Raw genomic sequence first — 12,857 nt, 5'->3', positions numbered from 1 at the left:
AATCATAAACATATATTATCAAAACATTACCATCACAACATTACATCACAAAAACATCAACACTCAATGATCTATTTCCTCTACACTACCACACAACCTAACCACCATAACCAATTCATTATGAGTCACACAACATCCTCTTCCCGTATCACACATCCAAATAAAATCTATTTCTCGCGTCACCTGAACGAAGATTCACCACTATTAGACCGTCCTCTTCCTGCATCACACTGCCGAAGAGAATTTCTTTCCCGCATCACACGGTCGCAAGAGTTATCATTACCAAATCAACATCGTCCACACTCCTATCCTCACTCTCATGTAACGTCATATTAAATCCATGGTTCCTCCACAAGTCATTCCTCTCTTCTTTCCTTTCCACTAACCATACTTTCACGTCACCCATCATCATCATCACTCCAAATTTACCATGCACCCCAACAACCATATAGATTGTAACATATAATAAAAAATATCATACAATGGCAAACCATACACACAAGGTAATTCTAGTCACTCCCCTTACCTAGGCTCGTACGATTTTTGATTCCAAGATCATCAAGAAAGTTTCACAACGCCACTAATGGTCCTCCCATTTTTGATGCCCTGTTCTCAGCTCTATTTTCTCCTAGAAAACGTCTTTTCTCTTCCTTATCTTTCTAATTTTCATTTTTTCCTCTTAGGGTAGCAAAATGACAACCCTTTTTACTCTTCTCCTTTTTTATCTCCTTCTATTTTATCTCTATCCTTTTAGTTTTGATAAAATCTCTCAGTTTATATCTAAAACCATTAAGATTTCCTCTCTTATTCTCTCTTAAATATTTTTTTAAAATAACAACAACTAAATCTTTTAAAAGATTTACTTAATATTATTTTATTTAATATCTAGTTTAATTAATTTGCATACTTTTCCTTTCTACATCCTCTCTTAATTAATTTCTACACCAATTAAATAAAGGTAAAAGACCATTTTGCCCCTAAGCAAAAATATAAAAATAAAGAAATAACCTAACAATTATGTTCTAACAAAAGTATAATTCAAGAACATTAATCTCCAAAGAAAAACCTAAAGTCTCAAAACAACTTTATTTTTAAAACTCCTATTTTCCCAGATCTTACATATATCCACATCCGAAGGATTGTAAATCGGATATCCACATCCAAAGGTTTGTAAATCAGATATCCACATCCGATCCGCACATCGACTCTCCCAGTTTTAGTTTTTCATTTCATTTCATGCAAACATATTAACGAATCCAACCAAGAAGATGCAAATAGATTTAAAAAGAAAATACTAACAATCCATTAATATCAATGCAACCAACAAGATGCAAACAAATTTAAAAACAAATACTAACCTCCTTCTTCAACAAGAAGACAGACAAAAATGAACTAATACGGAGCACCCCAAAACACCACCACAAAGCAAGTCAAACACTCCAACTTACACTCAACAATCTTTTTCAAATATATATAAACAATACTTACTCACAAATATGAGCTGCAAAGTACAAAACTTCAAGAAGAAAAATATTATCAAAGAGTTGTATTTAAAAGGTGCAGAGGTATAGGATTTCTTTATAAAGATGAAACGGGGTGCATAAATGAAAGGTGCAAGAATGAAGGGTGCAAGGTCAAGGAATGTAGAGGTCAACAATGTGTGTTTAGTGATCGGAAAAGAATGTAAGTGAAGTCAGACATAGAAATTCTCAATAATCAAAATATTAAACTTTTAAATCATTTATTAATCAGAAATATTTTAGGAAATTAGAAATATACCGTAAATGAAATACGGAGGTGCATGGTGAAACACGCGAGAGCAAACTCACAATTCTTATGCAAGATAAGCGAACCAACTTTCTATTACTTGGTATTTCCAATTTATCGTTAATTAACTTTTTCTTAGTGTATTGAGTATTCAAAATTATTATATTTTTTTAATTGAATATTAAAACATGTCAGATAACGTTGTATTTTCTATTGAGTTCTACGTATTTCTACAATGATGCCTTTGTCGTTATCATTTATAAGACTATTATTATTATATAATATATGAAATAAATGAAGTGATTATGTGACAAACCTGGTATATTACATTTTTAAATTGTGTTAAAATCAATTTAACACAAAAATTCATATTAAGTTTTTCTTTTCAAAAATTAAGATTAATTTTGAGTCATTTCCAAAACAATTAATAAAATCATGATTACAAAATGAAAGAGTGAAACTTAATTTAACTTCAAAAAAGAAAAAATATTCCAACCAGATAATATTTTTTCTTAAATTCTGCCATTTAGAAGACTTTAAGCAAAAGCACAATAACCTCTAATTTTTTTTTCTTAAAAACTAAAATTTAATTATAATTATTTAAAAAATAATTTTTAAAAAATGTATTGCCATTATTTGTTTGCATTTCTTGTATAAAAGTAAAACAAAACAAAAACTGAAGAATTAGGGGAAGAAGAGATAGGGGTGGTGGCACTGTGTAACAGATATCATATCATATCATATATTCTTCCTGTTTTGCACTTTCATTTTTGGATTAGGGTTCTACGCTTGCAATTTCCTTCACCCACACTCTTCTACAATTTCAATTCATTTCCCCGACGAAACTGCATCATCGTTCTTCGACACGGTACTGTTTTTCTTATCGCGTTTCTCCAAATTTCGTTTTATCCACAACCTTCTCTCAAAATCTGTGCTGTAAAGTTAGTTTACATTAATTTCTCAAATTTTAAATGTCAACTATTATACTTTTGTGCAATTTGGCTTCTATTTATTGGTTTAATGTTTTTCTTATATATATATATATATCTTTAACTCCATTGTTAAATAGGTCCTGTTTGTTAAGTGGATTGGATAACAATAAAAGTGTAGAATGGCCTTCGTAGCACATCAGTCTCAGGTATTTGGATTATGAGTTTATATATTTCCTCACAAGGTTTAATACTGTATTTTGTTTTGCAATTTATTTTCAGTTTTATTTTCCTTTTTACTATCTAGTTTTATGTTTGTTGTCAGTGAAGTTAGTGGATATGTTATGAAAAAATGTCGAACGATGTGATTTATTATCGTCGATGCTTTGTGTCCATGAGATATATTTACTTTCTAGCTTTTCACGGCAGAAAGACGCTCTAAAATATTAGTTTTGAAGGATGCATTTTCTGGTGGTAAGGATACAACTTTTGTATCAAATTAAAAAAGTTTAGAAAGTCTTGTTATTGGGTGGTGTCAGCAAATTTTCGTTTTCGCATTTCAAATGGTTGGGTATGGATTATGAACTTTATTGGTGATCTGGTTTCTTTTCTGCAGGGTTTGTTCGTGACATCTTCCTCGAGGCATTTGCCATGGAGCAAAAGGCTGAAGTTGAAGGAGTGTTTAACAAAGCATTACATGAATGGACGAACTGACTGGCATTGCTCAGTAAAGCGAAATATTTGTCTAAGGTAGAAATTAAATAGGGTTTTTGTTATCTGGGTCACTTTAAGAAGTTTAGAACTAGTCTGTGTAAGAGGTGACTGTTTCATATTAGCATAATCAAACGTCCATTTCACTCTGAGGGGACTTCCTTGAAATAAGATTAAAAAAAATTACAAGTCTTGTCTACCAATTATATTTACATTACACTAGGGTAAATTTTTCCATCTTTAACAATTTTCTTCTGCTAGTAGAATCAGGGCAAAGAAAATGGTTTCCGGAGCGAGAAAAACCAATCTGTACTTTTAAACATTACTTGTACAATTTGTTTGATGCATTTATTATGCTATTCTCTATGTTTTTAGTACCAATATTAAAAGTCGTACATATTGATTTGTATATGTATTCATATATATTGATTTCAGTATTTCAATTAATATTTTAATTTGCATACCCTTGTTCCACACTCAAAGATGTCCTGGAACTGAATGTGCATGACCTTGTAGTACTGCTTCTCATGAAAGGGTTTATTGTTTCCAGTGTAGGACCTCCTTGCTTTTGTTTAAGTAAGCTCAAACCTTTGAAGATTTCAGCCTTTAGAGGCAGCACCCGAAATGATGATTCTGGAACCAGGGCTAGTAGATTGAAGGCACCCAAGACATCTGTTAGACTAGGAGAGAGTGAGGAAGCTCACAATGTTCCACTATCTTATGCATCTGAAACAAATGATAGCCTTCCAACGTCATCCTCTATTCATAAGCTTTTAAATAAATGGCTGACAATGTTGCGCACACAGCCGTCAAGTCAAGAAGTGGAGAAGATTTTTGAAGAACCCACATCAGCTGGGGATTTACCAAAAACTCTTCAAGGGACTCAAACTAAGGAAAGAGGTGAGGTTTTGAAGGTAGCATGGTCCCATTTTCTAGCCCTGGATGCGACAATAAAGGTTCCTTTGTTGATATTGTAAGTACGATGGTCTTTTCCTCTCTAAAAGTTATGCAGTCTTTGTGAAAGGAGGACATGTTTGGCTTTTTTGTTGTATCATATGCAAGTTTTGTTCTGTCATCTTCAAGTTAATTTTCAGTTTGTCACATTTAGTTCAACGTTATTGCTTTGTCAATATACTATTAGGTTCTGCATCATTCTTCGACTTTCTTCCCTTCTAGACAATGTTCACACCATTTGATGGCACAACAATGCTTCTGTCTTCTAACCTTATCTTTTATCTGCAGTGTTCCTCTCTACCTGGCTGTTAATGTAAAATATGGTGCTGAAGTTTCCAAGGAGTTAACTCCTTTATGGATTTTGGGGCCACTAATTGTGGCTATGCAAGTCATGATAATACGTTGGCTTTGTGCACTCTACGCCTTCAGCTTCAAACAGACTGTGAAATTATTCAAGAATTCTCCCTCTTACTGCATTTCTGCCTATAGCTACATTTTTCGCGGCAAGCTCAAAGAGGATATCTCAACTAATGTTTTGCAGCCTATATTGAGCGCAAAAAATAGAGACTACAGACAACTAACAAGAAAAAAGTTGAAAGAATTGCAGGATTGGGTACTGGAGAGGTATCTTGATTATGTGGAATCAATATGGCCCTATTATTGTCGAACAATCAGATTTCTGAAGAGGGCTAATCTTATTTAGGTTTGAATTTGAACATTGAAAATATTCTTAGGGGTAGTCTCCTGGAATGGCTAAAAGAGTGGTGAAGGAGAATACTCCGTAGCGTTGAATTTTTTTGAATGAGATTGGCCAATCCCGTTTTCTGTTGGGGTTTTGGTATTTTGAGCCTATGGTCTTGAGGAAGTGAAGTTCCTAATTCATGTTATATTGAAAACGTTACATTATTGTTAGATTAGGTTGTAATTGCTTATTTTTGTTGAATCACTTCTCGTGTTTCGAGGTTCTAAGCGATATTAATTCTATTCTGCAACTGGTCATTTGGTAGTTTACCAAAAACTGGTGTTTTCCTGTTGTATCATTGACCGCATTGTTGAACACAGGAAACTAGTATTAACCTTGTCCTGGGTGAATTGGTGATTGTTTAGGCTTCTTTGCCCCACTGGTTGTAACATTTGTCAGCCAGGATCTGGGAATACGTCGGTTGTAGAATGACCCCGCATGATGAAAGCAGAGGTGAAGTTTCTGTCAGAAGATCATTTGTTAGTCTGTTCAGAAATTTGTTACGTATTAGTCTATTAATAAACTCATTAAATAGGACTTTTGTTATGTTTAATCAGTATGATATCACCTGATATATTTTTTTCCTATTTGGTTCCTTAACTCATTATAATGCCAACAATATTCTTGTTGTGCTTAATCTGGTGTATCTACCATGGTTCTTGTGTGGACTAGTTTGCAGATTTTGCAAACCTGCCACAGCAGTTTGTGTTAGTATTCGTGGAACTATGATTTTGTACACCATCTCCACCACAAAGGTTTCTTATTTTATTAAAATTATTTTCCTCAGTTTCTACACGTTAAATTTTGATAGAAGCAACTTTTTCACAAACAAAATGAGACTTGTAACCATTTTTTTCATTAATGCAAACTGATGCTAAGATGCATTGAAATAAATAAAAAAATAGAGCAAAGTACCAGTTATATTATTATATTATGGACTTTTAATGTACGAGGCTACGAACTAGTTTAGGGAAACTAGAAAATGCTCATGAAATGGAGAAGTAAATGGTGACAAGTATTCACTTAGCGGTAGGTACGCTGAAACATCATAGAAATGATGACCCCATAACACATCATGATCGAAAAATCTGTCAGGCAAGGAAATTGATGATTGAGGGCATGAACATATTTTCAGCCATAAGTTCCTCAATTCCTGCTAGTAAAAATGCATTGAATTGCATTAAGATTTCTATGATGAGATGCATTGATGTTTCTCAAGGCATATTAATTCAGGTCTTCTTCACCACATGCTTCCCATTGGGGATGCTAGCTTGGGAATCTGCTGGTGGTGTTGATCCATTGCTGGATTGATCTTCAAAACCTACTACAGGATCTGCATATGACCTGTAACAAGTCAAGCTAGACAAAAATGAACGAGCAGGAATTAGTAACGGGAATATTAAAAGTCTATTATGCTCTACTTCTATACGGGGCTGAGCCAATTTTTCTTGCATTGAACTTTATTTTTCTGTACAAAGAGGCCAACAATATTGAAAGAGGAATTCTATTCTAGTATTCTTCTCTTTATTCCTTTCTAACATGGAACGCGCATAAGACATGCTTACCCGCTTGACTTTATGATTTCATCATTTACTCTTAGTTGCACATCAAATACGTTTCCTGCAAAAAAATATATTTACTATCAACTGACACTAGATTGTTAAAACTTATTTTTCAACGTATAAAATAAATATCAAACTCATAATACAACGTTCACAAGAACCTAAGGAATGAAGTCCTCAAATTTACTTCTAACCTGCTTTCAGATGCAAATGATCATGAAGTTATGGTAAACACTGCCAGACACAGTAATCTGGAACCCACAATAAAAGCGAGTCTGGTCCATGTTGGGCACCGGTTAGAGACACCCAACCAACCTCTGGTCCCATGTTTCAGTAGGTAAAAAAATATAAATTTGCTAATAGTTGGGTGTATTTGGAGATAATAACTAAGTATTTGAAAAGCCTTTAGAAGGCCCTTGGGTGAAGTTGGCAGGGAGTCACATTCATGACCGTTAGCATTGTACATTCAAAGGGAGATAAAGGAAATGGGACATTGAGTTCCTTCAAGAAGAACTCATATACGAAGATAAAGTCTTCACTATTCGGCGATGGCTTCACTAAACTCAGATAGGTATCAAAAAATACAGAAAAGTAATGAAAGGAAATCCCTGGTATTATTTCTTCAACCAGAAAAACAAAGTAACAAAGACAACGTTGGTCCTATTGCCAAATCCCAACCCAAAATCCATTTTCTCCTCACCCAAAACCAGCCTCCTTAAAAGATCATGTAATACTACCCTTATACTCCCTATTCTCTCCCAAAATGTAAAAGACTCCCTACATTCCCTCCCCTGCCAGACAATTCTATTATCAGGAAAATCATTGTGTGTTATGCCTGTGGTCTCCATCAAATGGGATTCCACTTCCTCCTCTCAAACATTTTGAATCTTCCTAATACGCCCTTCCAATTCTTTGTTCGTATCAATGCCTTCCTTTAAAATTCACCTTGTCCTCAAGGTGAAGTTCAGAAAATGCTTCCATCATGTTACCCAATGATTCCCATGAATTCTCAGAATTTGACATGTTCTTCCACTTCACTGTCACTTCATTTCTGTCTTGTATCATCACAGCTACTTTGTTCATAGGAGTTGTTGAAACATCTCTAATCACAGGAGGAAGATATCTTCCATACAATGCCTTGAGAGGTGTCGTCTTAGTGGCCTCATGATAGTTGGTATTATACCAATATTCAGCCCAACAAAGCCACTTAAGCCAATGTATGGGTTTAGTGTCTGTCATGCATCACAAATAAGTCTCAAAGCATCAGTTCACCACTTTAGTTTGCTCATTTTGTCTAAGAATTGTTAAGAACTGGACTTTTAAGGTAAACTCAACTCCACAAAAGCTGCTTATAACATGAGGTTTGCACTTACATATATATTCTAAATTAGCCTTATGTCTAGTCGATATATGACTTCCAACATACCCCCGTCACACCATAGTATATTTATCTCGTGTATGGAATTAGACATTAATGGGTGGTCCGACAGCGGGTAGAATGATATGTCCAACAAACACAAAACTCACTAGGATAAGCTTTAACCCATAACTTTGATATCATGTTAAGAAATAAACTTTAAGTCTAACTCAACTCCACAAAATTGACTTGTAAGGTGAAATTTGAACACACATATATACTCTAAAATAACCTTATCTCTAGTCTATCTGAGATTTTCAATGATAGCAAAAACTAAACTTCAACTTAGTCTCAGCCAACTTAAAACAATGGATTCTAGAAATCTATGAAGTTTTACCACTTCCTTCAAAAATTAATCAGCAACATCTTTGGCATTATAAGGATGTGCTAAAGCAATAAAGTGAGCATATTTTGTGAGTCTATCAACCATAACTAATATTGTATCCTTTCCTCCCACCTTTGGTAGACTCCCAATGAAATCCATAGAAATGTCAGTCTAAATTTGTTTGGGAATAGGTAAGGGTTGCAACAGTCATCACGTACTCTTGAATGTTCTTCCTCATTCCTTCCCAAAAGAACAAACTAGCAATCCTTTTGTAAGTTCGAAAGTATCCCAAGTGCTCTCCCACCGCAATATTATGAAATTCCTTCAAAATTAAGTTGATATTTTAGGAGTCTTTAGGAATAACCAACTTGTCCTGATAGTATGATCATATTTTCTTTAGGAATAACCAAATGTCACTTTCAACGAGTCAATAAATATATGATCATATAGAATATCGAGAAAGGGTCAGTGAAAGAGTCAGGGGATGACCGAGGAAGAGGCAAACTCAAAATGTACGAAAAAAGACACACATAAGACAATTTCAAAGGAGAAGTTACATGATGATTGAAGGAGACGCTGGGTAAAAGTAATTGCTTCAATGATGGGCTTACCAGGCATAATTGATGCAATGTTAGTCGTTTTAGACCATTAATCTGATTATTATGTAATTTTCTTTTTGTTTTTATTTTGGTTTAACTGTCAAAAAGGATAGGAAAATATAAATAGGTTATTTGTGTTTAAAATGGTGTGACAAATTGTATTTACAACACATACACTTTGATAATGTCAACTCTAGTGATGATGATCGTAGCAATTTGGATTACCGCTTTAGTAGATTTCTTTTAACAATTCTTGTTTAATCCTTGGTAATTTATTTTCTTGCATTTTATGTTTCTAGAATTTACTTTTCTAGTTCGTTTATTTCGTCTTCAATTTATGTTTGTAGTTTTTTCAAGCACATACTGCTTTAATTTTCCTTCATCTTCAACATTTTCATTTATGTTATTGAAAGCAAGTTCAGAAGAAGCTATAGATGAATAAGAGAGAGACACTCTAAAAATCCAAGGTTATCTAATCAAGACAGCAAGGTCATATCCAGAGAGAAGAGGTTGTGACGAGTCCAATGATGGTGATCAGAGTCAGAGAAGACAACGCACGCGCCACCACGTGCAACGGGAAAAGACAGTGTTTGTGAACTTCGATGACATCTGCAAAATTCGTTTGATAGCATATAACTATGGTTATAGGAGTCTTATCTTATGCAAAAACCACACTATTTTTTCGAAGGTTGTGTTACTGAAATTGTGTAGTAAATACACAAAATCAACCACTCTTTTTGACTGAGGTTATTTTGTTATTAATTGTATCTTTGCATGTTTATATATCTTTTATATTTAAGTATATGCTACATTTTTTAATGTTTATGAATCTTATGGTTATCAGTACAAAACGATTCACGATTTAAAATATAAGTTCTTTGATACATAATTTGTATCTCAATTCAACTACCATGCTAATAATATTCTCTCTAGCACAACCCAATTGTTTGGTTAGAAGTTATAGAAAGGTAAAGAATAAGAAGACTACTTAAATAAGGGGTTACGATAAAAAATTGTGGTATTACATATATTTTAACTAATACTTTTAGTAGAGTGTGTTGTGAGAACTCTGAAACTAAAATATTAACTTTTGAATTTTATTTTATTTCAAAATATTATTATTAGCTAAAATTAGATCATAGAATAAAATGGAATGTTCATATGATTTTCTTATATAAATCTCTCTTTAATAAGTGCAACTTATTTCATTTAGTCATACATATTCTTTCTTCATTAAGCCACTATTATCCTTCAGAGTTTTTTATACATATCTTTGCTTGATGATAGCTTCAAAATGTTGATTGATCTCTTTCCATTGACAATAAACACACCCTCTTCCGAATGAACTTGACCTGAAGCTCACGTACAGTTTTTTTGATGATATTCATTTGTCCATTTAAAATTGATATCTCTATTGTTGAGTACATCTTATAAATTTACAAATACAAAAGTGATGTTTTTTGCAAAGAAAAAGCAATCAAATGGGCTCTTGTAAGTAAACAAATTCAAGGTAATAAATTAAAGCAATACACACAAACATCGGCAAAAATGTTCGAAAAGGTACGTAGCATGGGCTCTTGACACATAAATCAAAGGAAAACGTAATAATAGTAGTGGGGAAAGCAAACATGTTATAATGCATAGTGAGTTATCTGCATATTCCTTCATAAACAGCTAATGTTTTGCATACCTCCATAAAGGTTTTTGTTAGAGAAATATTTTGCCAACAATCGATGAGCGTAATCATTGTCATATTTTCTGAATCTCTCAATGCATTGTGGACTGTCCAAGTGACTGTAAATTGAAGAATATGATAAATTATTTCAGTCTGGACAAATAATTTGCAGCTAGTAACACTTTTCAATCCAACGATTTTGAATTCATGTCCTTTAGAATATAAGACAAACTTTACAGCACTCTAAACTGGATTTTCTTGTCAAAGATAGAATGAAATAAAGGGGAAGAAGAATTAAATCTGATAATAACAGAGGTGTGTCAGGGAAATATCACTCACTTGGAATGTGGACGTGATGTGCATATTGGAGGAAACTAATGACTATGTAAGAGGAAAACTGATGACTGTGTAACTGACGATGAAATTATGACTAAAGAGACCAGATGTGCAGATTAATTTATTTACAAACATCCATGAAAATTTTTAGTCAGCACCATGAGATACTGATATGGCTTTGATCTTCCTAAACCGCTATGGTGAGAAGGAATTTAGATGGACAATATACAGAAAATAAGAAGATATTAAAAGAGAAGTAAACTCTTAAACCTTTCCTAGTTTCCCAAAAAAGATGTCACTAAATTATGACCACAAACATAGAGATTTATGCTTTCAACTAAAATTGCATATTGCTATGACAAAAGTAATGGGTTCAAAGAAGATTCTCATTCAGAGAAAAATATATTAAATATACAGAAGACTCTGCTTTAAAATGCAGATAACAATGTAATTTCAACACAAAAAACAACATTGCAGTCCTTCATCAGTATCTCAAAAATGGCTTGAAATAGTTCTACTATTGATCACATATATTTCCAAATGCGCGATAAATTCAAACATCTTGCTGCCACTTAAGCTTGAAACTTGGCACTTTGTCTATTTGACATGGTCGACAAACGATGTTTTATCTGAGCAACCTTTACTCACATTCTAGGTGTTTTAGTCTAGCAGGAAGCACCTATGGTCACAGCCATTCCATTGAAAATTTAAGTGGGTTAGACTCACATCTAAAGGGTGTGGAAACACCTCATGGGAGAAGAAAAAGGCCCAGATACAGAAGGTGAGCAAATCAAGGCCGCTAAACTACTTGACCAACAAGAAATTCTATCTTAACAAGAAAAAAAATCCTAGATACGGAAGGTATACAATATTGTCCAAAATTCCTGTTAAAATTTTCTGTGACCATTTCATCTGCATGATTTCAATCTCCATCCCTTGTTTTTATCTTTTTTTCCTCATCCATCTCTCCTTATCTTTCCTATAATCATTAACTTTAAGTTCAAAAACAGAACACGAATCACTAGACCTAAAGATACAGACCCATCCACAAAAAAACATTGACTGTGATCGGAGCCCGCTCATAATCATCAATGACATTGCCATGGCAAAAAAATAAAAGCAACTATAGCGGCATGAAATATACAACAACGTTAAACTAGCAAATCATTAACTTCAAGATCTCAAGAAATTCCAAAACAAAACCAAAGAAAAAAAGTCTCTAGACGCAGAACATTAGCACCAACAGTGAATAACGAGCAAAACAGAAAAAGAAAAAGAAAACTGGGGGGAACTTACTCAAGCCCATCGGTGAAGTTAGGTTTCTTATCGTCGACGTGACAATTCCCGTTGTTCGTAGCAGCTTCCACCTTAGAAGAGAAAAGCGTGGGAATAATCAGCATAGAGGCGTGTATGCATGCGTGAAGTTGAGGAGCGTGAAATGACTCACCTTGCCTGTGGGAGAGGTGTTGCCGGAATCGGAGGTGGAGCGCGGAGGAGGAGAGGGTGGAGGCACCGTCGCCATTTTACTTTTCTCTTCTTCGGAACTCAGTTTTTTTGCATTTGTAAATTGGGTTGATTGAGCTTCTGTGTCACTCTGAATCATAAAACGGTACTTTTGACTCTATCTCTAACAAAGTTTTTATCACAAATTTCAATTATAAATGAAAATTACACTCTTTTTATTTTCAATAAATATTTTTTTATATTTTTAACAAAATAAAGTTCATAATGTTGTAGTTTTTTTATTAAAAAAAACTAGGTATAAATCTTTATTATATTTTTAATAAATGATGATTATATCTAATACTCACTTATTTTATTATCTTTTACTATAAAAAAA

General features: G+C 33.6%; 2 protein-coding genes across 4 annotated transcripts; one reads left to right on the top strand and one right to left on the bottom strand.

Moving 5' to 3' along the window:
• The first annotated feature begins 2,439 nt into the window (after positions 1-2,439).
• On the top strand, positions 2,440-5,675 carry LOC106759792. Of its 2 annotated transcripts, XM_014643131.2 has the most exons (5): positions 2,440-2,635; positions 2,837-2,905; positions 3,313-3,446; positions 3,958-4,380; positions 4,650-5,675. In XM_014643131.2, exons 2-5 carry the CDS (start codon positions 2,879-2,881, stop codon positions 5,062-5,064), a joined length of 999 nt encoding a protein of 332 aa, XP_014498617.1. In that variant the 5' UTR covers positions 2,440-2,635; positions 2,837-2,878; the 3' UTR covers positions 5,065-5,675. The 2 variants fall into 2 exon arrangements, with proteins under 2 accessions (XP_014498617.1, XP_022636272.1); XM_022780551.1 differs by lacking the exon at positions 2,837-2,905.
• A 330-nt stretch (positions 5,676-6,005) lies between these two features.
• LOC106761273 lies at positions 6,006-12,641 on the bottom strand. 2 transcript variants are annotated; one of them, XM_014644808.2, is made up of 5 exons: positions 12,465-12,630; positions 12,314-12,384; positions 10,697-10,800; positions 6,669-6,723; positions 6,006-6,462 (listed from the first exon to the last, which is right to left on the bottom strand). In XM_014644808.2, the coding sequence occupies exons 1-5, from the start codon at positions 12,618-12,620 to the stop codon at positions 6,333-6,335; spliced, it is 516 nt and encodes a 171-aa protein (XP_014500294.2). In that variant the 5' UTR covers positions 12,621-12,630; the 3' UTR covers positions 6,006-6,332. The 2 variants fall into 2 exon arrangements, with proteins under 2 accessions (XP_014500294.2, XP_022636273.1); XM_022780552.1 differs by lacking the exons at positions 6,006-6,462; positions 6,669-6,723 and adding an exon at positions 6,731-7,897 and having other exon boundaries at positions 12,465-12,641.
• Between the last annotated feature and the right edge of the window lie 216 nt (positions 12,642-12,857).

Source organism: Vigna radiata, chromosome 5, assembly GCF_000741045.1.
Source record: "Vigna radiata var. radiata cultivar VC1973A chromosome 5, Vradiata_ver6, whole genome shotgun sequence".
Classification (NCBI taxonomy): domain Eukaryota; kingdom Viridiplantae; phylum Streptophyta; class Magnoliopsida; order Fabales; family Fabaceae; genus Vigna; species Vigna radiata.
The sequence above is the reverse complement of the archived record's forward strand: the minus strand, read 5'-3'. Positions and strand labels throughout refer to the sequence as shown.